General features: G+C 36.7%; 1 protein-coding gene across 22 annotated transcripts in view; it reads left to right on the forward strand.

Moving 5' to 3' along the window:
* DMD (dystrophin) overlaps positions 1-24,734 on the forward strand; it is a 1,241,121-nt gene that overhangs the window by 364,142 nt on the left and 852,245 nt on the right. For all 22 annotated transcript variants that reach the window (XM_080576230.1, XM_080576221.1, XM_080576232.1 and 19 more), the window contains 4 exons: positions 6,155-6,247; positions 7,237-7,314; positions 10,237-10,329; positions 17,911-18,083. In XM_080576230.1, coding sequence (XP_080432356.1) covers positions 6,155-6,247; positions 7,237-7,314; positions 10,237-10,329; positions 17,911-18,083 — 437 coding nt within the window. The remainder of the gene's footprint in view (positions 1-6,154; positions 6,248-7,236; positions 7,315-10,236; positions 10,330-17,910; positions 18,084-24,734) is intronic.

Here is a 24,734-nt window from a genome sequence, read left to right on the forward strand (position 1 = left end):
GGAGAGTGCTGCAGCACCTTCCAACCACTGCTGCCTGGTTTTCTTGCCCCTCCCAGAGTCACAGATAATGTCCCAAGCTAAGGTCTCAGTTATTTAACTGTCCCGGGAGTCTGAAGGACTTCTGCATTCACTATTTTTATTGTAACCCTATTTTTCCTGCTAAAACCTAATATAACCTTACATCTTCTATTGTCATGCCTAACTTTGAATTCTCTGTCTTTACAGTGTCATTTTCTGCTTTAAGTTATTCACCTTCGATCTCTTATTTGTTGATACTTTCTGTTGCTAAATTTCCCAGATGAAAAGATAATAATAAGCCAGTAATACTGTCAAATGCACAAGCAATAGCTTCCAACTTGTATTATGTAATAATACTCTTACAGTCTAATTTGTCCTCATATGAAATGTGTAATCTAAATGCATACTTGTCTGAAGAGGAAAATGGAAAGTCTAAGATCTCTTCCTCAGCCAAGTTTTAACCCTCTGTAGTTTTTTCTGAAAAAAATAAGCATACATGATATGTTATTCTGATAAAACAGGAAAAAAAAAAAAAAGCATGTGAAAGAACCTTAAATATTAGCAGTATTACAATCTTCTGTTACCATGTATTTTGCTGGAGTTGTTATGTACTCATTGCTTTAAATTCTGACTGTTTGAGACTCTCAGGAAGTAAAAATACATTTCTACCCTTACAGCTTGTGAGAGAAAATTAAAGTTATGACTTGTTCTTAGTCTCCTTCCCATCTCTTCCTTCCCCTTTCCTTCCTTCCCCCTCCCATCCTATCCTTTCTCCTCTCCTATTCCCCTCCCTTTTCCTCTATTTTCCTTTGGTATAGAATTTGTCTATGCTAATTTTGTCTAAAAATAATGTCTGCTAATAGTTTAAACAAATCTCAGAATTTTTGGAGCTTCAACTTATAATTTTTGAGCACTGAGTAATAAGAGAGAGACAATGTTCATGAACAGATGTCTTTGTACCCTCTCTGGGCAAGATATTTTTCAATTATTTGGTATTCTTTTCACAATTACTAGCTTGCATGTAGCTCTGAACAGAGAGCTTTTCATGGAATACCATATTCTCATGTAATAATTCCTGTAATATTAGCTTCTTCCATAATGCATGTGATGAATGAGCTGATTAAATCATTTTTATTATATTTATTTGTTAAATTTACATGGGGAGAATGAGACCCGATAGTGTTGCGTCTTTGGAAAGAAGAACACAGGAATACATTGCCACAAAAATGTGACAATGAAATTAGATAATAGTGAGATGAATAGGATGGAACTTGATGTTTTAAGATTTCTAAATATATTCACAACCAAAAATTTTCAGCTATATTTATGTATTGACGCTTACAGTCTGTTTCCTGATTTGCTTGTTTCTCTCTTTTCCTTCTGCTTTTGTCTTTTTCAATAATATTCTTTGGATTGGTTCAGTTCTTGTCTGAGTTTGGAAAATAACTAGTACATTTTCTGTATTATTTAAGTCTAATTAATACTGAGAGCTGAGAGCGTTCTAGACTATGTACATGTGTTGAGTTAATGCATGGAGTACTCCAAGTACACTTCATTCCCTTATAACATCTGGGGGAAGACACTGCTGCAAGTGGCCATGTTCTCCCGAGACTTTAATTGTACCTTACCCTGTAATTCTATGGTTAAGGCTTGTTTAGTTTGCCACGTTAACAGAGTTTTTTGCTTCATGAGATGCAACGAATGTATATTGAGAATTCTAATCAGAACTTTCCTCTGTCTTTATTGAAGTTGGAACTTTAATTTCATCCATAATAAAACAGGAGTCTTATCTTCCCTCCTGTAACTCATTTTTTGTGATTTTCTTTTAAAATAAATCCCTTGGATTTCATTCAGGTCGCCTTATGTTATGTAAAGATCAGCAATTGCTGCCAACAGCCATATCGGCTAAACCAAGAGAATCATCTGTTTTGACCTTTATTTAACACAAAGGCAATAGGTTAAATAATACGTAAAACATGGCTAGAGTCAACCCTAGAGTCTTTCTAGTCATAAAGAGTCTAATAAACTCCTCTTAGATTTTTTTGTTTGTTTGTTAGTCTTACTTCTGGAAAGACTCTACTATTTTTTCCACTTAAACAAACAAAAAAATTTAAAAACAGTTTTACAGTTATTCCCTCTTTTTCTTTATTCTTTTTCTTGTTTCTCATTGTTCTTTTCATTCCTACCTCCAAACCCCCAAGTCCCTCCATTAATTGTTGGTCTCCCTGAAATATGCAAGTACAGAAGAGAGAGATGATAAGTAATTTACTGATCTACACAACTAATATTGTAGACTGTTTATATATTGATTTAAACCATGCAGTCATCTCTAGTTTCAAATTGCTGCCAGTCAAGCTTTGGGAAAATGAGTACCACACTGAAAAAAGTCTCCTTGAACCCTATGAGCGGTAGCTACAGATCTTCCTCTGTCCCGTACTCTCTCTCCTTTCCCCCATCTCTTCTATCATTGATGTTTCTAGGGGGGGGAATTAAGTATGATCCAGCATTCCACCATACAACAGTTTTATTCATTAAGAAAAAAAAAAAAAAGAAAAAAAAAGGAAAAAGAAAAAGAAAGGTTTTTAGATATGTTTCTAATACAGGGAGAGTTACAAATCAACATGCATGAACACAGAACAAGAGATTTTCTGAACTTTTTCGTTCTTCTGTAGGTAAAGGGAGGTAGCTATAAGTCACAACCTTAAAAAAAAAAAAAAGCTTTAAACAAGGCTATTTTCAGGAATTTATAGTACAAGACTAGCCACTTGTTTTGACAAGCCATGGCATATATAAAGACCTATGGCTAGCTACGTTTGTTTGTGAAGTTACATACAACTTAAAACACACTTTTCAATGACCTTGAAAACACAATGGATTTATTTGATGCATCTTTGAGCCCTTTGTTTCTGAAGACTTACTGCAATGTCGATCCATTGAAGACATTCAATCTGTTGAGAACGAAGACTTAATTACCATATTGCCAGAAAAATAGGAGCCTTCTTTAGGATAAGGTTAAGATGTGTGGCAGCAGCGTAGGGCATCTTAAGGTATTTTTCGTTGCTGATTAATAGAAGGTGTACTTCCAAGACCCTCAAAAATCAATGGTAACTTTTGTTTTAAGGTTTACTTGTAATACATTTGTAATGAAAATGTCCTGCTGTAGCTGCTACTATGCTATGTCTTTATTTCCTTTTTGAAAGTTTTACAAAAAACAAACCAAACCAAACAAAAACAAAACAAGCAAACAAAAAATACAACCAAACAAAACATTATTTTGTCAAGTAGAATTTTCAGCTGCCCTAGATGGATTTCAACCTAAACTTTATGGATAGCCTAAATGCTACAAAATGGAAGACAGACACACAGCAGTTACGAAGGCTAGTTCTATTTTTCCCTTATGATACAAAGCAATATAATTATATTCTGTTACCAAAATGTCATTGTGCTCATATTCCCAGAATGATTCAGTAACATTATGGGCATGACTCTTCCAGAGTGTTACAGAAGGGTCTATTGATCACTCAAACTTTCTAAAAAATGTTAAAATGTTCCCTTAGAAGTGCATACATCTTGTGTTTCCCCTCTGCGAAAACAACTTCTATTCTGCAAGACTAGGACGCAAAGTAAAGTCTCTCCAATTTAGTCAAATGTCAGCCATTTAAAATTTGTGTTCTATAGAGAAAGCACTATATAACTTCAGGAATACTGTGCCTGACTTGGCTTGTATAATGGCATATAATTGAAAACATTTTACAAAAGCTATTTATCATAGCAAATGCTGAATCTTATTAGTTAAACAGATAGAATTCAAAAGGTCAAGCAAGGCTAGTAAAGCATATGTGAATTTATGCAGTACTAGATTTCAAATATTTTAGGTAGTCAAATGGCAGCACATGTATTAAGCAGAAATTAGCTCTTAGAATGAATAGAGCAGGGTGCGAAAGCTGTGCTAGAAAACCAGGATCCCCACTGCTGTAGAAAATATTTGATATTTTGGATTTGTTTGTTCCATGAAGCAGAAACGAGATGTTACCAAAAAATGAAAGGACTGAAAGGAGCTGCTACCTCAGAACAGCAGTAACAGTGAGAGAAAAAGGGAAAGAGTTATGCCAGTGTAGCCAATGGTTTGTGCTGTATGTATAAATATCGACTGAGGGAAAAAAAATTAATCTGGTATTGGAAAGTGTCCTTAATTCTATCCTCTGTTTAAGAAACTTTCTGAAGGAATTGATATTTTCTGACAAAATAATACATTTCTTACAAAAATACCAGCTAGTGCTAATGAGCGTTACAGTGAGTACCAGAACAACTCTGCTAACAGGAAAGGCAATGTTTTCCGTGTAATATGGATTGCCAATTGTACATTGCTTTGTGGTAACAGTGGAAGATATGCAATGTAGTTCAGCATGGTGTCAATTCTAGCAAATTAAAATATGGAAGCTTCCTTTCAAATCAGTCAAAGCATCTGTGAAACTTCACAACTTAAAAATAACGTGGCCATGTAAATCTACTTGACACTCTACAAAATAATCAATATTTTTTATTGTGGTTCTCCATAGCTGTCATGCATACAAAAATATGTGAAAATTTATAGGTGCACATAAAGTTACACAGTGACTGAACTATACAAAATTATGCTTCTATATTATAACAATTTAATGTATTAGCCAAAATACCAGCTCACAAGCTTGGCTTAATGACAAAGGGAGTGAATAATCTTTTACCATCATCACATAGAGGAAAATCTCATGTATCTCCTCTCTTCTTTAGCTGATGCTATGTAGAAAATTTGAAATGTGTTTTAGCCAGTAATAAAGCCCTGGTTCAGTACAATTGCGAGTATGTCCTATCAACATAGATATATTTGTTAGATCCTCAGTAGAATAAGCCTATGACTTATCTTTTCTCGTGCAATTCCAAGTTTGTTTCTGCCATGTGAAACAGAGAAAATTAGGCACATCAACTTGGTACATCTTTTAGGGTTTTGGCATATTATTTTTCATATTTTTTTCCTGAAGTGCCCCTTAATTGACAAGACCAGTTTGTGTTCAAGCTTCATTAATATTTAGTTCTGACAACTGTTTGAATAATGGTGTATGCAAGTTACTGGATCTGCAACATTTTTCACAAATAGACTGGAACAGAACAGAATAGTTGAGTTGAAAGGGATCTTCAAAGACCATCAAGCCCAACTGCCTGACTGCTTCAGGGCTTACCTAAAGTTAAAACACATTATTGAGGGCATTATCCAAATACCTCTTGATCACTGACAGGCACGGGGCATGAACCACCTCTCTAGGCAGCCTGTCCCAGTGCTTCACCACCCTGATGGTAAAGAAATTTTTCCAGGTGTTCAGCCTTAACCTCCCCTGGTACAGCTTTGTGTCATTCCCACACATCCTGTCTTCAGCTTCTGGGGAACAGAGAATGGTGCCTCCCTCTCTGCTTCCCCTCCTCAGAAAGTTGTGGAAAGCAATGGGGTCACCTCCTGGCCTCCTCTTCTTCAGACTAGACAACACAAGTGTCCTCAGCCTCCTCTCTCAGGATATGTCTTCCAACCCTGTTACCAGCTTTGTTGCCCTCCTCTGGACACTTTCAAGTACCTTAATGTTCTTTTTATATTGTGGAGTCCAGAACTGCACACAGTATGCCAGGTGAGGCTGCACCAATGCTAAATGCAGTGGGAGAATCACATCTTTTGGCCAGCAGGCTATGCTGTGCTTAATCCACTGCAACATGTGATTTGCCTCTTGGCTGCCAGGGCACACTGCTGGCTCATATAGAGCCTATGATATCAATAGTTTAATTTTAAGAGGGAATGAAGGATACATTCCTTACTTTAAGGAAGGTACCTAAGAGACACCAATCTGTCTTACTCAGAAGAACTCTATTAAAAATGGATGTATGTGAAAGAATCCTATGAATTTAGTTGTAAGATATGTTCTTCCTTTACTTTGTGACATGCTTCTTGTCTTTGTTATTTAATTGGATTTGCACACTGTTTTTACACAAACAGAATAAACCAGTTTGCATGTCAGTGGCTTTTATAGCTTTCTGGTTAGAATTCCATATTTTAGGTATGATGATTCTTCCTTGTTTTTGCTTTGAACTAAATGAAGCCATTGTTTGATTTCAGTTTGGAAGACGTCACATTGAAGATCTTTTTAACGATTTTCGAGATGGACGAAGACTTCTGGAGCTCCTGGAATGTCTTACAGGACAGAAACTTGTATGTATACATTAACGTTATTACTTTATATTGAAGACACAATGTCATAACAGTTGCATGTTATCAATTAATTTCCCCCATTAATAAAGGCCTATGGAAACAGTATTGTTTAGGAGTCTGAACATCTTCAATTTTCATTTGAAATTGAGGAAACACTACAGCTGTACCCTATATTAGACAGGAATCTTTTGCTGGGGTTGTATGTAAAATAAAAATGCTTGACTTTGTTGTGTGCATATTTATAAGCACGGTAAAGTGAAAAAAGGCTGAGACGTGGTTCATTTTGATATTTGGGGCTTTAGCTGTAATTCAGAAATTATGTATCAGTAGACATTTGTATCAAACAGAACAAAATGTAATGTGTAGAATTAGAATATTTTGCTAAACTTCATACTCATTGTCTATATGTGTTGGAGTTACACACTTCTAAAAAGACAGAACAACTTGGTCTTATAAACCTGGAAATTCTAAATCTACCAGACACAGTGACATAGTTCTGAATATCCTCTCTTGTGTTCCTGCTTGGGCTTTTTAAGCTTGGGATCTTTCTTTGAAACTTTCTCATAAAAGAGTAATGAAACAGGCTGAAAGTTTGAGAATCAAAGTCCAGAGAGGCTATACTTGTAAATAAATATTAAACAACCTGATACTTATCTGTTGGGTTGTCATAGTAACATTCCTGAATTGTGCTATGGAGCAGAAGACCAATCATAACCTAAACAATCTGATTTTATATATATTTCAATGATTCATTCACTGAAAAATGTCAAGATACGAAACTAGCTTCCAGCTGTGGATCCAGTTTGTTTTACAGATGCCTTTACTTCGTATCAGGAAGGTGCATATGCGCAGTGTATTATAATACCCTCACTGATATTGTCATAAACTTATGATATGTGAAACTAGGAGTGTAATATAAAATTCAGATTATATATAGTGTATTCTAATTTCTGATTCTGAGCAGTCAATTTACTTTATTTTATTTGCAGGCAAAAGAAAAGGGCTCCACAAGAGTTCATGCTCTGAACAATGTCAACAAAGCGCTGCAGGTTTTGCGGAGAAATAACGTAAGTAATCAGTTGGTCAGGGTCAGAACAGCATGCTTGATGCTTTCTAAGTGCGGGGTCAAACTCTCAAATATAGTATCCAATTGCTCGAGTCAAGGCAGTTTTGTTAATGTGACTTGGATACTTAGAGGTTCAGCACCAGGATGGAATGTATTTCAAAAAGTACAATCTGCTACCAGCAAGTGTTTGAATAATATATCCATAATGAATGCTATTTGAAGACTGATCAAGATGCACAATTTTATGGTAATGCATGGTGTTTAATATACATTTTAAAAGGTTAATTACAAGAAGTCATCCATAGCTGGTTAGAAGGTGCTACCAAAAAAAAAAAAAAAATCAACTCACAAAGCTCTGACAATTATGAAGTACAATTTTTTTTTCTACAAGAAATATTTTTGCTAAATTTTCATTGATGTCTGTTCTGTAGGATTCATAACATTAAGGAAATGACTCACATCAAAACCACTTTACATTCTACTTTGTCAAGATTGACTTTTCAGGCCAGAATCTTGTGCATCATTTTAGAGTAAATATCTTCCTTATGCTAGCATTCTAATGGACCCATAACTTCTGCATGCATTTACAGTGGCCAGCTAATTATACTATATCTCCTCCTCAAGAATAAATTCAAATAAACTGTAACATCCGCTTAAACTTAACAGTAAGATGTGATGGAACAGTGATAATGTATTCTGTGCTGCATATGATATTGGGTTTCTCGATAGCTGCAGTAGGTCACTAAACATGCTTGAGTTCAGCTGCTGAATAAAGTCATCGATTTTATAAATCTAAGGTAATGCTTATCCATCTAAAGATTTGTGCATAAATGAAAGTGACCTTTTAAGGCTGGCACAAAGACCTCTAGCTTGATTTTTTAAAGAGAATTTTATGTAAATAAATAGAAGGCAAAGCTTCTAATTCTTCACAATGTGCAATATTTGACATTGTTGAAAAAATCGGTGATACATTATTTCTCAGAATGCAAAAAGGGTTTTATTGAATACATTCTGTATGGTTACAAAATTTCATAGTAAATGCTTTGAAAAGTATTTACTCACTAAATATTAGCTAAATCCATTGATGTGCTTTTCATTCAGTTTCCAGAACAATCCCTTTCAAATGAAAACAGAGCACATTCTGATTGAATAATATAGAAGAAAAAACATTATTTTAAATACAGGCCGTTCAGTGGCCATTGTATTCGTATATTGAAGATATTGTAAGCTGTGCACAATATTGTTGATCAGCTCGGTATAAAGCTAAAAGATCTGCTTCTGAAGTAGTTTCCTCAACCTTCGAAATCATCTCAAGAGTGTTTTCTGAGGGACTTCAGGAATGCAAAAATCAATGTTTCTAAGGCTATTTAAAGCCTGTGACTAATGGTGGTGTTTGCCATCCTTGCTCTGAGGTTGTGCAGTCATCTGGATTAAAAATGCTGCCTCTTCCAATCAATCCATTTTACAGATTTCACCCCCCCCCCCCCCCCCCTTTTTTTCCCTCTCCTGTGGAAAGGTGGTAGTGTTCGGGCAGGGGATTGCTCTCATATGAACTCAGACAAAGCTGAAGCAAACTGGGAAGTGTTCCTCTGTTTCAGTAAAATGGATGTAGTCTCTTTTTAACCAGGCTTCCATTTCCAGAAACAGACAGAGTATTTGGCCTGTAGAACATGTAGGATCACTTGCTATATAGGCTGTGGTTGGTTATGTAGGATATGAAGTCCAAGTTCCACTTGGGAAGTGTTCCAAAACACTGTTGACTAGAATGAATAGCAAATCATGTATTCTTTTAGTAAAAACAATCAAACAAACAAAACCACCACCCACACACCCCCCAAAAAGAAAAAAAAAAAGAAAAAATAAAGATAAAGTTTTAAAGAAAAGTTCTAGAGTTTTTGACAAAATACCTGTTTCATATGTGGTTGGTAAAAATGACCTATCCATGAATGTACCTAAATTTTAAAACAGAAAAGGCTTGTTTTAGGTGTGCAAAACCTTCATTCATCATATCGATGTAACTTCAAATAGCTTCAGATGTGCAATAGAGATATGCAGACTATGGTTTGTAAAGGAATGTGGTACTTTGCCATACAAATATTAGTTCTGACTATGAAAAACAGTGAGGACACAAAAAAATACAGAATCGTAGTTTCCACGCAGAAGTGTGGGTCTTGTATTGTCTTGCACTCACAGCTCTGAATTTGGCATTCTTAGATAGCATAAAAAGTGGGGGAGGGTGAAGGATCATTTCACACATGGAGGAAAGAATATTCCAGGGTGACAAATGCTGGTGCATTATCCAGTTACAAATGCATATTATAATTATGGAAAAAAACATTGCTAAACTAATATCGAAAAAGACTTGTGTAGATCACAGTCATGGGTTTCTCTATACTCCAAAATATATCCTGCCTTGCTTTCTGCATTGTAGAATTTAAAAAAGGAAAAATAAGTTCTATTTTAATCTAAATATGTAGAATAGTACCTTGGTTGTGTAGGTTCTTAAAAAGTCTAGATACGTGTGTTGCTTTCAGCAAAGTATGTAATGTAAGGTAGTGTGGAGCATAATGCAGGAGCTTTTCTATGTCATCCTTTAGTTTTGTGATTTGCATTTGTAGAACCTTAATATAATGGTTATAAAATTATTATTAACTATTTATTTTAATTGTATGTTTTCACATGTTATATCTGGAGTAATTGGAACTCCACATCATTGCTTGCTTTTTGCCCACACATTAACTGTGGCACTCATAAAACATGAGCTAGATATTTACTAAACAGAAGAAAAATGAGATTTTTATCCTAGCCTGGCCATACCTCTCCTTCACCCCCCAAAAAAAGTTAAATACCAAATGTATTAAAATGACACCAACCTCTTATGCTTGCTATTAATCTAATTCAAATAATTTTATTTCTTTAACAGGTTGATCTTGTAAATATTGGGAGCTCAGACATTGTGGATGGAAATCATAAGCTGACCCTTGGTTTGATCTGGAATATAATTCTCCACTGGCAGGTGAGTGGCACCGCTGCATGCTCTCCATGAAATTGCTTTATTCTGCTCACCTTTTTTCCATTACCCAGCCACAACCTACAAAGTAAATGCTGACATTGTAAGCAATATAAGGTCCTAAATCAGCAAGTTTTATGACAGTCTGTTTACATATTATCTAGGATATTAAGAATCTTAAGAAGATAAAGTAGGTTTTAGAACATTAGCAGCAGCTGTTTAGACTGTAATTTCACAGCCAGACATTGCAAGAGAATGTATAATAGTTATTGTAAGAGAAATGAACAGACAAACCTGATGTGGATATATAGCTTTCATAGTCACTTTTCCTTTTAGAAACTTGGAATGTGACTTATGTTTTAATTAAATAATCATATTCCAAGAATTATATTTAAAACACTAAAAAGCTGCTATTCTAACAATTAATTGAAGCAGCTATGGCTCATTTAGCTTCTTTTCTCTTTAGAGAGAAAGGAGGGATTATCATATATATCTTGTAAAAACCAACATGCTAGGTATGGATACTTAAGCAAACAAATTCTAAGTAGTAAAATAAAAATTCAAAAAAATTTGCATCTAGATGCTTCGAGTCTGTGTGTTTGTATGAGTCTGAACTAAGAGTCTGTCTGTTCAAGCTGGTTCAGTTCCCCAAGCAATGATCTAAAAGTTCTTCTTAGCATTCCAAGAAAAGATGGTGGGAAACAGAACCTAAAGGACTTTATTTTAAAAACTAAACACTCATATCAAAAATCACGTGCATAATTCACTGAAGTAGAGAACAATTCATTTCTAATTTTACAGGATATGTTTTAGTGAAAGCAACGGAGAAAAGCTGCAAATTGTTAAATCACTTCCATCTCTGTCTCACATCCCAATATTCTTAGTTTAATTGCATAACACTGTTCTAAATTACTTACTAAGAGCAGATGGAATATGAAACCTAGCTGTGCAACTTCTACCAATTATCCTTGAATCACTGTGCTTTAATTTATATGAATTATGGACGGAAATGAGTAGTCATGTTCAAATTCACATTATGATTTTGTTGTGGTTTAACCCTAGCAGGCAGCTAAGTGCCACACAGCCGCTCGCTCACTGTCCCCAGGTGGGATGGGAGAGAGAATCAGAAAGGGAAAAGTGCAAGAACTCATGGGTTGAGATAAAGACGGTTTAATAGGTAAAGCAAAAACCATGCATGCAAGCAAAGCAGTGCAAGGAATTCATTTGCTACTTCCCATCAGCAGGCAGGTGTTCAGCCACGTCCAGGAAAGCAGGGCTCATCATGCGTGACAGTTCCTTGTGAAGAGAAACGCCATCACTCTGAACATCCCCATCTTCCTCCATCTTTCCCCCAGCTTTTATTGCTGAGCATAATGCCACATGGTATGGACTATGCCTTTGTGGTCAGTCTGGGTCAGCTGTCCTGGCAGTGTCCCCTCCCAGCTCCTTGTGTACCCCCAGCCTCCTCGCTGGCAGGGCAGCATGAGAAGCAGAAAAATCCTTGGCTCTGTGTAAGTGCTGCTCTGCAACAACTGAAAACTTCTGTAAGCTATCACCATTTCAGCAAAAATACAAAATATAGCATCATATAAGCCTCTACGAAGAAAATTAACTCTATCCCAGCCAAAACCAGGACAGATTTATTCTTTTTTTTTTTTCCTTAAGCAAAGTGTTAAAGATATGCTTTAGTATTAGCTGTGTACTTCCTATTTTTTTTTTTTTTTTTGCCTTTTCCTAGCATTCCCCTAAGGCATACTTACCACATACACAAAAGACGTGTTCTCTGGGATGGTCTGGTGCGGTTTTTCATGACAGGCATATACACTTACTGCACTTGCTTGCAGTACATAGCTATTTCATTTCAAGCTTGATCATGAACCTAGTGATAACTGCGATGGCAGCTATGATGGTACCCATGACATCAGCTGAACAACCCGTGTATAAGAAGTCAAGGGACCATATTAACAAGGCAGAGATTAATAATGTGACACTTCCTTGCAAATTTGTACCGATTCAGACCATGTTCATTTTATACTTTAAGTGTTTCATGTTGATCTATTTATGGATTACTGAAGGGAAGAGACCTGCACGTTCTGGATTCTTTTTTCTTTTTTTTTTTTATAAATAGATTTCTAATTTGGACAGAATTCAATTTCAGTTTCTATTCTAAAGAGTAGCTAAAGCCATGTTTTGCAAGAAGACTATTATATAATAATCCTGTTTCTGTTGAATAATGATTAACTAAAAATCATATAAAACCAGATTTGTACATAGGTTTTTCTCTTTTTAAACACAATTCAGGAGATGTTGGTTTGCTGCCTTTTTCCCTTAAAAGACTGGAACAGTTCAAAGTGAATCTGCTTATTTTCAGCACTGTGAAGAAAATCTTTGTTCTTTTCCAGTTTTTCTTTCAAGTTTTGAAGTGATTTGCATGATCTAGAATATGTTCATGATTGTTCTGCCCTGTTTATAGATTGGCACTACATTATACCTTCACATTGCTTCTGGAGAAACAAGGCTATAAGTTACTTAAGAAAGGGTTGCTCCTTCTTCTTGGCACCATTTTCCCTGTCACAGATTGTTCATGGCACTAAGCAGCTACAAATATGACAAGCTGTTGTTAAAGATTAAATTACAGACTCAGGGCCACCAAAGTTTTCTGCCAGTTATTTACAGTTGAGTAAAACATCTTGTTCCCTATGATTTGATATCAAGTCTGCCGTATGTACTTGTACTCTCTGAAGGCCAAAAAAAATTCACAGGCTGGTTGATTTTATGTATGCTCTTGGTGTAGTTTAAGCTTGACGGTGCAATGCTGCTTTTGCAAATCCATTCACTTTCTGATTCCAAGAACCTGAGAAGGGTCACACAGATGAAGTGTATCTGCCTGCATGCAAAAAACTGATACAAGCTGTGTGGACATTTAAAGAATCATTCTGCAGATGAACAGGCAAAAAGCTTTTTCCAGTTTCACAGACTGCAGCCAGGACTACATTAGGATAGAACTGCAATTATATGTGACAACAAGACCGCCTCTTACAAAAATGTCAGTCCCATTGTGTAGAATGTAAAAGAGAGAGAGAGATTGGGAGCGAGAGGTGGTGGAAGAAACGTGCATGAAAGGAACAATGCGGCAGTGCTAGTCAGATTGGTTGTCAGCAATCCCATTGACATGAGGCAGTTGTGGAGGCACTGCAGCAGAAAAGATTTGTCTCGTTCTCACCATTCTCATTTCTGTTCAGTAGAGATCTTGTGGCTTTCTGTATCCCCTGTGGTGATTATGTCCTTTCTTATCTAGCCTGTTTTTCAGATTATTATTAAAAGTTTCTCTCAAATTGAACCATAGTTCTGAGTTGAGCACCTGCTGCCTAAGCTCTTTGTGGTACTAAATCTATTATGGTTTCTATTTCTTTGAAGCTGCTGCCCTCTTTCTCACAGTTCTGTGATCCCAGCCTCACTGCTCAACTAACATTTAAACAAAAACAAAACAAAACCATTAATTTCTCAATTGCTATGTTTGACAAAGAATCCCTCTCTTAAGAGTAGAAAAAAGATTCGATATTGCAGCATCAACATTTTTTAAGAGCAAACCTATTTTCATGAATAGGATGAAAAAACCACAAACCTGACAAATATCTTTTGTGAAATTCACAGCCAAAATCCTGGAAAAAAAGCAAAATAATAGGCATATGCATGAGGCAGATACTCCAGGGAAATGCATTCCAACAGTCCCTTATTAAAACTGAGCAGTCCTGTCACACTACCCTGAACCAATGAGCAAAGAACATCCCTTACTTTGATGGGTGCATTGAACATCTATGAAAATGTTCTTTAAAGAGTTCTTGAAGATGCGCTTTGAAGGAGTTGAGGGGATTCTGGCTATAAAAAAGTAATCCATTCAGTCAGAATACCTGAAATATACCAGGTAAAAAATACTAAGTCATTCTGCCAGGGAGATGCCAGGCCCCTATTTGATTGAGAAATACAAAAAAGTCTTCATTTCATGAGTAACTTTCTCAGATTTTCTCCTGCTTCCCTCCCCGTCCTGTAGGGGCTGGCATCCTGAATCCAAGTGCCATTCTTACAAAATGTCACGCATCTGAGTATTTTGCAGGTGAAAGCGATACAGTGCAAGCCAGAGATGGTGCTGCATTGGGAGCTGCCTTGTATGCACACACAGACTCAAGGGCTTCCCAGCAGAGCAGAGGGCAGATCAGAAGTCCCCTGGGGAAGTAGGCCAGGCACGGATGTTCTGGTTTCAGCCTCCATTTCCCAACGGCGCCAGATTCCCTCCTTGCCACCTAAAGTTAAAGGGGTTTTTAGCTGTTAGTGTCTTGGGGGTCTCTGACTTTTATATTCCCCAGACTACAGGCCCCTGGATCATGCCTCCCTCTGGCTACCATTCTGTCCATCACCCCATGCCTTTCCTTCACTTTCAGATGTCCCCAAAAGCTGGTCCTCAGCTTTTCTCTGCTGTGAGGTACCCAGAGCTGGAGACAGGGGCTAGAGGAGGCCCCGCTCTGGGGACAAAATGGCAGGGGCCGGCTCCGTCCGGTTCCAGCCTGCCATAAGCTGCTGGTCCCACCCTGGGTGCTGGGCTCCCGGACTGCCCCTGTGCCCCAGGCATTGTGCTTTTGTTTGTGTGATGACAACAGTAGCAGCACCCCTGTTCTGTTCATAGCTTTCATTTGGGCACTTGAACATGTTGGATGTTACCCATGGTGGTGTCTGTGCTGCCCTTTTCCCTCTTCTATTCAAAACCGATTCTTATCCCATAGCATAGGTCCAGCCTCCAGGAAGAGCAAGTATTTCTGTTCCCAGCAAGCTGGAGCTTCCCGTGCCTTAAAGCTTTTTTTATGCCAGGATATATGGCATTAGAAAGGAGAGTTAACAAAGGAATAAATATTGGAGGTCAACTGCCAGCAAGAGGCAGAGCCTAGTAGGTGCTTTGAAATGGCTGTCATTTCTGAGCCTGGATGCTCAGGCATTTTATATCGGGTGGAGTCTGTCCAAAAGCTCTTCAGGCTGACAAGAACACATCTTGAAGTACTGCTCTTTCTGAAGAGCACATCTTAACTGAGAAACCTGTAAAGAGGTTCCTTCTAACCTCAGTGTCAGCCAGGGCTCAGCCACTGAGCTTGCTTCAGGGCAGTGGCACACCATGCTGTTGCCAGCCCGAGGGATGATAGCCGAGGGGGGCGGAGGGGCAGAAGATCAGGCCTCTTTACTCTGTTATTTTGAATGCCTGTAATTCCACAGGAGATATAAATAAATAAATAAATAGATAGATAAATTTAGTGGTCATCTGCAGAGAAATGCAGGAAAATTTGAGTAAATCTTTATACATCATGAGAACATTAAACTCAACAAGAGATTGAAGCTATTTCCTGTCAGTTTACTAAGAAGTAGAAATAAATGCCAAACTTTCATGTGCTTCTCTTTACATCAAAAGGAAAACTGTTTGCTTGTATTATTCCAAAGGATTGCCTTCTTGACAAGACATTGTTATATTGTTCTGCCCTATTCATTCTTTCACAGCGTTCATAGTTTGTTGCTAATTTCTGGTATATTAATTTCAATGCAGACGCAAGATTTTTTCTTTGTTATGAACTTTAATTCTTGTTTCTGCATACATTCAGCTACCCTTTGTATGTTGTATTTTTCAAATGTTACAGTTTTCTTATAATATGCAGATAAACCTGTTTGTAAACACGAGGATATGATAAAAATCCAAACTGAACAATAAAACTGTGGCATGGACATTTCTCCATTACCTTAATTTCAATATTTTCCAGGGTTTCATGTTGTTAAATTTGGTACAGTAGATGCTGCTCTGGAAACTTTTCTTTTTAGCACCTGGACTCATGAAAAACAAAGTTTTATATTTTCACAGTAGCAAATGTTTTTGTTTGGAAATACAGGAGTTGAATTATGTAAATATATTTTGTCGGGTCTTGATAATGAAGACATTGAAAATATTAACCAGAAATGAAGGATACCCACACAGGCATATAAAGCAAAACTAAATACTGTATTTAATAAATTTACCAAACTTTTTACTTTCTGTTTCCTAGTATAGAAATGGAGGAAATTATAGAATGCTGTTGTTCTTATGTGACAGTATTTGATATTCATTTTCATTGGTGCAAATTACAATCTTAGATCAAAGTCTAAGGAATGTGTCTTAGTCAAAGTCTTGAAAGTCTTGGGAATATGTCCCAAGAATTTCAGAGAGGATCAGTTTCTCCTCCTGTCTCAGAAAGTTAGATCATATACGGTTAACTTTATACGTAGGTCTCAGAAGTAAAATCGAAGGCACTAATGCTCTTTGGATAGTATGAATTTGAGGTGTAAAAACAAGACATTCTTTTAGTAATTTTTATCAATTCAATAATTTATTCAAATGATTGAAGTAATTACTGTCAAACTAACAAGCAACTTATCAGACTGGACAGTAAAGTGGTATCTTCTCTATTCCTACAATATCGTAGTAATTTTTTTTTTATTTATTGTTGATTATGCTTTACGATTGTCACTTCTGCATGTTATCTTACAGTTTTTAGATTTTCAGAGTGGTCCATCCTTGTCAGAAAGTAGCTTTTGCACTACATGTTATTCTCTGACATTGTTTGCTGAGCAATTCAAGTGAAGAATTATAAAGAAATATTGGATAACTGAATAAGCAATGACAATGATAAGCAAATTTATAGTTAAATCTTATCTTAAAGAATCTTTTAAAAGAGCTGCTAATCTTTATAGGATATATGAAGGGCACAGTGATTTCAAAGGGATTACTTTACAGAAGAATAAATTGTGGACTTCTTACTGGAAGTTTTTCACTAGTAAAGAAGTCACGAAGAAATATATAAGCAACTACACTATGTCAAACTCCAGGGAAATATTTTATAAACCCTCAGAATTAAGTGCTCTCTGTAAAGTTATAGCCATAGGTAGGTGATCATTCTCTGATGAAGGAGGAATATTAACTATTCATGAAACAAAATTCAAAAAATGGAACATATATAATGTTCCTGTAATAAATGCAATGAAATTCATTTTTCATCCAAGTTCACATATGCAAATATTGTTTCCACATTTAAGTCAAAAATAATCTGCTGTGCACTGATCACATTTTTTTCACCTCTGTACTTATTTCAACCATCAATGACAGAAAAATGCTTTTCATCACTTTATCAACTTTTGCTGTAATGTATCCTGTTAACTAAGGATGCATTTCCAGAACAAAGAAAAACAGAAAGAGAAATACTTACTTCACATGCACTCTGTTCCCTTAAGTAATGCAGGCATATGTGCCTTCTCTGCTCATTCATGGAGCACTTCATGTGGCACAGTGATGAATGTACCGAATGTGTTGGCAGTGGCGGCCAACAAGTCAGTGTCAGGTTTTTTTAAGCATTCAGACTTGACTGCTGTCATTATGCTGACACCAAGTATGTTCTGCAGTTACCAGGAAAGTTTTTCTTTAATGCTTAAATGTGGGTAACTGAAGGTTTTGTGAGTCAATAAAAAGATTCAGCTTTTACTGAATAAGTTCAATCATTGATGAAATTCTGGCTCTTTTTGCAGGTCAAAGATGTAATGAAAAACATCATGGCTGGACTGCAGCAGACAAACAGTGAAAAGATTCTGCTGAGCTGGGTCCGTCAATCGACTCGTAATTACCCACAGGTCAATGTTATCAATTTCACCAGTAGCTGGTCTGATGGATTGGCTTTCAATGCACTCCTTCACAGTCACAGGTAGGAAAACTAACTTTTCATTGTTTCAGCTAGCTTGTAACAGATAACTTTACAGGGCTTGGGGATGGTGTATCTATTATGTGGTTTTAGCTATTTACTGAGTGGGGCTCTCAGCATTCTTTTAAATGCCTGCCTGTTTGCTTTGATGTCGGGGCTGTATTTCGTGTCAGACTGAAACCTCTTGCAGAGGAAGAGGATCTGTTTTCCCCCAGCACAACTGAGGATGCCCAGTTCAGATTATTTTCTGGAATTTTAGTGTATAAGCAAGAAGAGAGTTTGAAAGAGAAGTGCAGACTTGGAAACTTTTCAGACGAGCAAGCAATAGATCCAAAATTAACCCTTTAAAAGTAGTCCTACAGGGAAAAGATTTTCCTGTAGGCACTTGGAGGGTTACAATGTAGTGCTTGCTGAAAGCGTCAGAGAGTTGCTGGACTGAAATTATGGATTTGCCTTGAAGGTACACAGCTGGAGAAGTTAGCCTTTGTTTTCAAAACCTTTATGTTGTTTCCCAAGCTGTTTTGAGTATTCTCCCTTTCTCAGAAGTTGACTAGTTTTGGTCTATGCTATATGAAACTCTATCATCAGAGATTCAAAGTCCTCTAGTGGTTCTGTGTACTTGGATTAAGGAAAAGGTTTTGCCATTTTTTCTTAAAGGCCTACCTGGTGTGGTTATGGCACTACTTGTTGCAAAGCAACATTTATTTTCTAATGTGGTAAGCCTCCTGATCTGTCTTTTCATACTTCTATATTTCTCACTTAAAGAGGACTGTCCTGCAAGTCGGCTGAGTGCTCCAAATTATCGGTGAGAGCTGAGTTTTTGAGTGAGTAGATGGGCATGTTCTATTTAGTGATAGATAAATGGAATTTAAAAGAAATTATTACAATTCAAGCTTTCTTTTTAATTATTTTTAGTTACTAAAATTTTAAAATAAAATTTGTCAAAAATACTTACAAAAATACTTACAAAAGCACAATCTAAGACGATCTCTTGTGGTATTTAGGGCAGTTCTGGTATGGTAGTTTGCATCTTTCTGAGGTAGTTCTCATGTGCCTCTCTGGTATGGAAGTTATAACACGCCTCTTGTGACAGGAGTATTAGGGCAGTTCTTCTGCCTCATGTACCTCTAGTGGCAAAAGTATTAGGGCAGTTAGTTCGGCATGCTGACCCACTGGAAAAGTTACTATCTAGGAATTTTGTTTGGTTTTGTGAGCTATCTTTGTGTTAGATCAGCTTAATTGTTACAATGCAGTCCCATGATCCAGTGCAAGAAAAGTAGTGAAAGGACATATATAAGCCTTGGTAAGCATGGGGAATGAAAACGGAAGAGAGGGAGAGAGAGGGATAGCACCCTTACCAGTGGAGTCCACGGTCCTACCCTGTTAGATGTAATGTTAAACTGTCTTGAGTCTATGCTGGAGTAATGCACTTGGAGAACTTCATCTTTAACTGGACTCATCAGCAACTGAGAAGTATGTATTTTTTCTTCAGTTTTCTACCTCTACACAGCTGTATTACTTTTGTAATGGCGATTGTTGTTGGGGATGATTTGCTAAGGAGAATCAACCACTTAACTGTATAAGAAAAAGCTCATTAACAGGCAAATAAGATACATGCAGATAATAATTACAAGATGATGATGTGTTCAGACATACTCACTTCACTCTAGTAAATACATGACAACCACTACATTTGGTTACCACTGAGCTGGGAACTCAAAATGGTGATGTTGTATGGACGGTAATGTTCTTCATTTGTCATATCAAAATATTGGTTTAGGGTTTGTCTATTAATAACTCATTTGTAGAGTTAATCACTAGCTACATCCTTCTAAGGCTAATTAATTTTGGAACAGGCATGCATATCCTTTCTTTTTGATCATACTTACATCTTACAGTATTTATGTTAGATGAAAGCTCATAAGAATGTAAATTTATTATTATTTGGGGGAAGTAATTAATGCAGTTCAACACAATCTTTCCCTGGATCTTCCAGGAAATGGAGTGCTGTTTTTGTTATACTGTGAGCCCTGAGAAAGTGAAGACTGAATGGTTGCCCAAGGTTAGAGTATGTCTCATAAGTGTATCTCTGGGTTTTCTTCCCAGATCACTATTCCTCTAAATTACTCTGTAGCAGTTACAGAGAGCTTTTAATGTGTTAATAATATGATCATAACAAACTGTCATTCATTTAATGTATATATTACAGTTTGCAAAACTATGATGTTTTAGAATTTGTTATGACATTTTGATTTTTCTTTCTATATAAAAGTTTGTTAAACACTATCAAGTACTAAATGTAATTTGAGGGAAGGGGTTGAATTTCTTTTGTTGTTTAATGGCCTGAATTCTTTTTTTTTTTTGCTTTACCACAAAAACTGTGGAATAATAATTTCAAATTAAAGCACTAAATGCCCTTGAGTGGAGAGGCTTTTATATGTCGTAGGTAACTTGCACTGCAAAATGAACAATCAAGAAATGGCATCTAGCACAGAAGTCCCTACAAAGACATCTGTAAATAACAGGACAGTATCAGCCTGTTTCAGGCAACAAAACAACGTGCACCAGAAAATTTCATACATTTTGATTATGTGTCCAGCTAACTAGTTCTTGAAGAGTTATCATTTGGAGGATAGCAGGCATGTCTTGTTTCAGGATATTGCTAAGGGCACAAAGGAACTAAAAAGTAGCTTCTAGTAGTGTAAGTGTAGAATACACTATTTTGAGAGGTCACTTACCATCTAATCTCTTGGTCCTGTCCAGCAAAGTGGTGATGTGCCCAAGTGCATGGTTGTTTCCTCCCAGTCTCCCTATTCTGGTATCCCTCAGAAGACTAGAAGGCACACTGGGGCTGCTATTCATCCATATCTTCTTCTGACATAACAGGATGCACTTAGGATGCATGCTTTGGGAAACAGTATTGTCAAATGGAGCCTTCATCTCACACTGTAGACACAGACTCTGTCACTAGCTTTCAATAACTACTTTTTTTCATTGCTCATTGGCTCAAATGTTTTTGGTTGGTTGGTTGGTTGGTTTTGTTTTCCCTGGGCACTCTCTAAACTTACTTTTTTGGTCATTTCCACTGATGACCATTTTCTCCTTTTAATTTGTTCTGTCTCTCATTTCATAGGTGGTTTCATTCTTAAGGACCTGAATATAAGAATGCAATTGTCCTGTAGAAATCAATGAATCCCTTTCAGTCTAAAGATCTGGCTCCATACTTGTAGATGATTACTTCCACAGAAGCTGTGTTAAAGTGTGGGAGCTATGGATAATTTCTGTGGGCATGAATACCTCTTCATCTCCTTGAAGCATTGTCTGCGCACAGCCTTACTACATGGGAAAATGCTATTTTTAACTGAAATACCAGGTTACTTAAGCCACACAGGAATGCTGTGATACAGAAAAGACTGAATGATTCCTGCTAAATTTAGTGGTGTAGTGCTGCCTCTGTTGCATTAGGATACCTTTGGGAAAGAAAATTAGATAAATCTCAAGGGGAAAATATGCTAAAATTATATTGGATAACTAATCAGTATTGTATATTCAAAGGCTAAAATCAGTGGTACTCTTTGGCATTTTAACTACTTTGATAACTACTTTGGCAAATCAGTGTAGCCACTGAAGGCCAAAGTTGTAGCATGTCTGTTCACCTAGACATGATATCAGTCTTCTTGTTTCCTAGTCAAGGTATCCAGTCAGATAGTCAGATATCCAGATTGCATGCTCAAAAACACTGCCTAACATCATCTGGTGCCTGAAATCAATAATCAGAAATTCGATTTTGTCCAGCTCTATAAAAAGAGCTCTAGATATCTAAACAAAGTCTCTTATTTACAAGTAGTCCCTGGTTGTGGAAGGTAGGTGCCTGCATGCCTGCAACCTTGGTGTTGTCTAGACAAGTGTCTGGGTGTTTGTATGTCATACCTTCTCCAAGGTTGTCTTCTGCTCAGGGCAAAGCTCACCAGCTGTGAACAGAACACTCATTTCCTGCTTACTACAATTCATGCTCTTCATTCAGTTTTTCTATAACAAGATTTCAAAGCTTAAGTTCTTCATCACTCATTTTGTGTTTGCTGTTATAAATCTTTCATAACATTCTGCATGGTAAGCCTGTCTTGAATGGAAGTGAAAAAGAATTACCCCAGTAAAGTTTTGTCCCCTTCCTAGTAGTTTGTGCAATCATCTAGGAAACAGCAAGCGTACATTCAAATTCCTGAGATAAGTCTCCAAGACTCCAGGATGCACCACTTGTGTTCTCCTGGGCTTTAATCACTAAGTTATTCTGCAAAAGTCTCAGAGGAAGACCTAATGTTCTCTGAAGCCCTGAGTCAGTCATTTTTCAGAAGAACCTCTGTGCTTAGTGCGTCCTTTATATTGATTTTCAATGACTTTGCACTTCATGCTCAGTATGCGGGATCGCTGAATTGGCCTTCAAGATTCAAGATGCAATCAATAAAATAGGTACACTAAGACATTTGGAGTGTTCAGGAGCACCTACCTCTATCCTATAAGAATAAAAAGCCTTCTATAAGAAACCCTGCCACTTACTTTAGTCACTTAAATGCAGGCACCTACTTCGGTGTCAGAGTGTCTTGGCTTCATGCCTAAAGTAGAGAGTTTAAATGCAAACCCAGCAAAAGGTGATCAGCACCAGGCTACATGAAACATAGTGTCTCACACATCCTATGCTTTATTAATATTTTGTGTTTTACTTACATAGTATGAAAATCTATTGCAACACAAAACATTTTTATTTAATCTCCTCCATTTTCCGTCTTTGTCGTTTCTGCAGTTCTCCCATTTTACTCCTTTCTCTTCATTTTTTTTTCCCCAGATGTTTTCTTAGTTTCCCTGTGTTCCTCTCAGTTTATTCCTCTGTATTTCATTCATTCACTTTTTCCTATTGCCTTTTTTCCCCCTTCATTATTGTACTTTTTCACATTACCTATCTCTCCGGGCAATTTTTGTATTGGAATGGCATCTTGAAGAAAAACAAGGTTCACTCCAACTGTCAGTTGTCTTTATGGTTACTTAGGACATAATCTAATTCATATATAAAATCCATTTGTGAAAAAAAAAATAGTATTTACTGCAAATAATAGATTTTGCTTTTGACACTGAAGTCTTTGAGGTTTAGCCTTGACTTTAGGTGTTTCTTGTTTAGCCAGAAGTAAGCCATAAGCCTTCCATGTTGACTCTTTGGCTGTAATTTGCCTGCACAGTCTTCATCACATTTAGATGCTGTTAGGAATGGAAGTAGAAATAGTCAGAAAAAAGGCTAGCCGTAATTTGGAAGTCTTGTATGTTAATGATCTCATGGTGGACCTGGTACCATGTGTCTGGAGTGTGCATTTTATGCCGACATTAGCATTACTCCTAAATTGACAGTTACAAACAAATGTTTTTCAAACTCAACTTTTTGCAGTTCACAACAGATAATTGCAAATATTTTTCAGGAAATACATTTAAACTGTAAAATAAGTAACCGTATAAACTATATTATGTTTACAGTATTTTTGTATCTTTGATTTATCCTTCAACAGCTTCCATGTTCAGCCTCAATTTACAGCCTCTGCTATATTTTTGTTGCACCATCTTCATCTGTGGACTGCTCCTTCTGAGTGGTGTGGGGAAAGGAGGAGTATCAGAAGGAAAGCAATTGAGCAGATAAAAATGGGAGATAGATTTACATATCTTATTGGTTTTGACATTAACACTCTGGAGGTATTACTAACAATATGTTTCCTGTGTCCATCTAGTCTTTGAAAAGAAAAAAAAAAAAGCTACCACAGCCTCTCTTACATTATGTTTGTATGCTTCTAAGATTCACTTGAGATGCTAAATAGTATTTATCTGTTTCAACATAAAGTGTTCAGGGTGAGTGAGTGCGTGAAACATTTGAGAGCAGACACTTCAATATGGAAAACATCTTTATATTCACCATAGTTGGAGTCAAGGAACAGTCACATTGGAAAGCTGTTATACCTTGGTATGTCTTCTTTTTCTGCCACTGCTACATATTAGGTATCTGCCCTCCAAAAACATCCTAGATAGTGCTAAGTCATCTTTATTCATGATTCAGATGCAAAAAGCTCAAGAATGGAGGAAACAAAACAAAACAAACACTTTAAGGCAGCCGTGTTGAATTCCCATAACAAAGTGTGCACAAGCACAAAGTCTCCAACTCAGAAATACCTTAAAATCCTGAGATATGGAAGGATTAAATGCTACTAATCTGGAGGGGATACCAGTTTTGCATGAACCACTGATGTAATCTAGTATGCTTCCATTTACTTTGATGATTGATAATAACAAAATAATTGCATGTCTTAATAAAACAATTCCTATCCCTACCCGGTAATTGGTGATATTTTCATTTCTCTTATCTAATGTTTTCAGTGAGGAGTAGTTGGCTTTTTTTTTTGTCTTTTTTTTAAAGACCTTCAGAGAGTAGTGGAATTTGTATCTGAATGGATATTCTCAGTGCCTTCTTGAAGGGATTAAAAGTAAGTAAGAGACGAGCATGAAGAACTAAGTACATATAAACACACTGAGAGCAATATTCTCAGTAGAAAGCTTTCTCTCTCATAGTCTTTTACCCCCCCACCCCCACCCCCCTTCTCTTGTTTATGGCTGACATTTTATTCT

The sequence above is a fragment of the Anser brachyrhynchus genome, assembly GCF_964034855.1.
Source record: "Anser brachyrhynchus genome assembly, chromosome: 1".
In the NCBI taxonomy this organism is placed as follows: Eukaryota; Metazoa; Chordata; class Aves; order Anseriformes; family Anatidae; genus Anser; species Anser brachyrhynchus.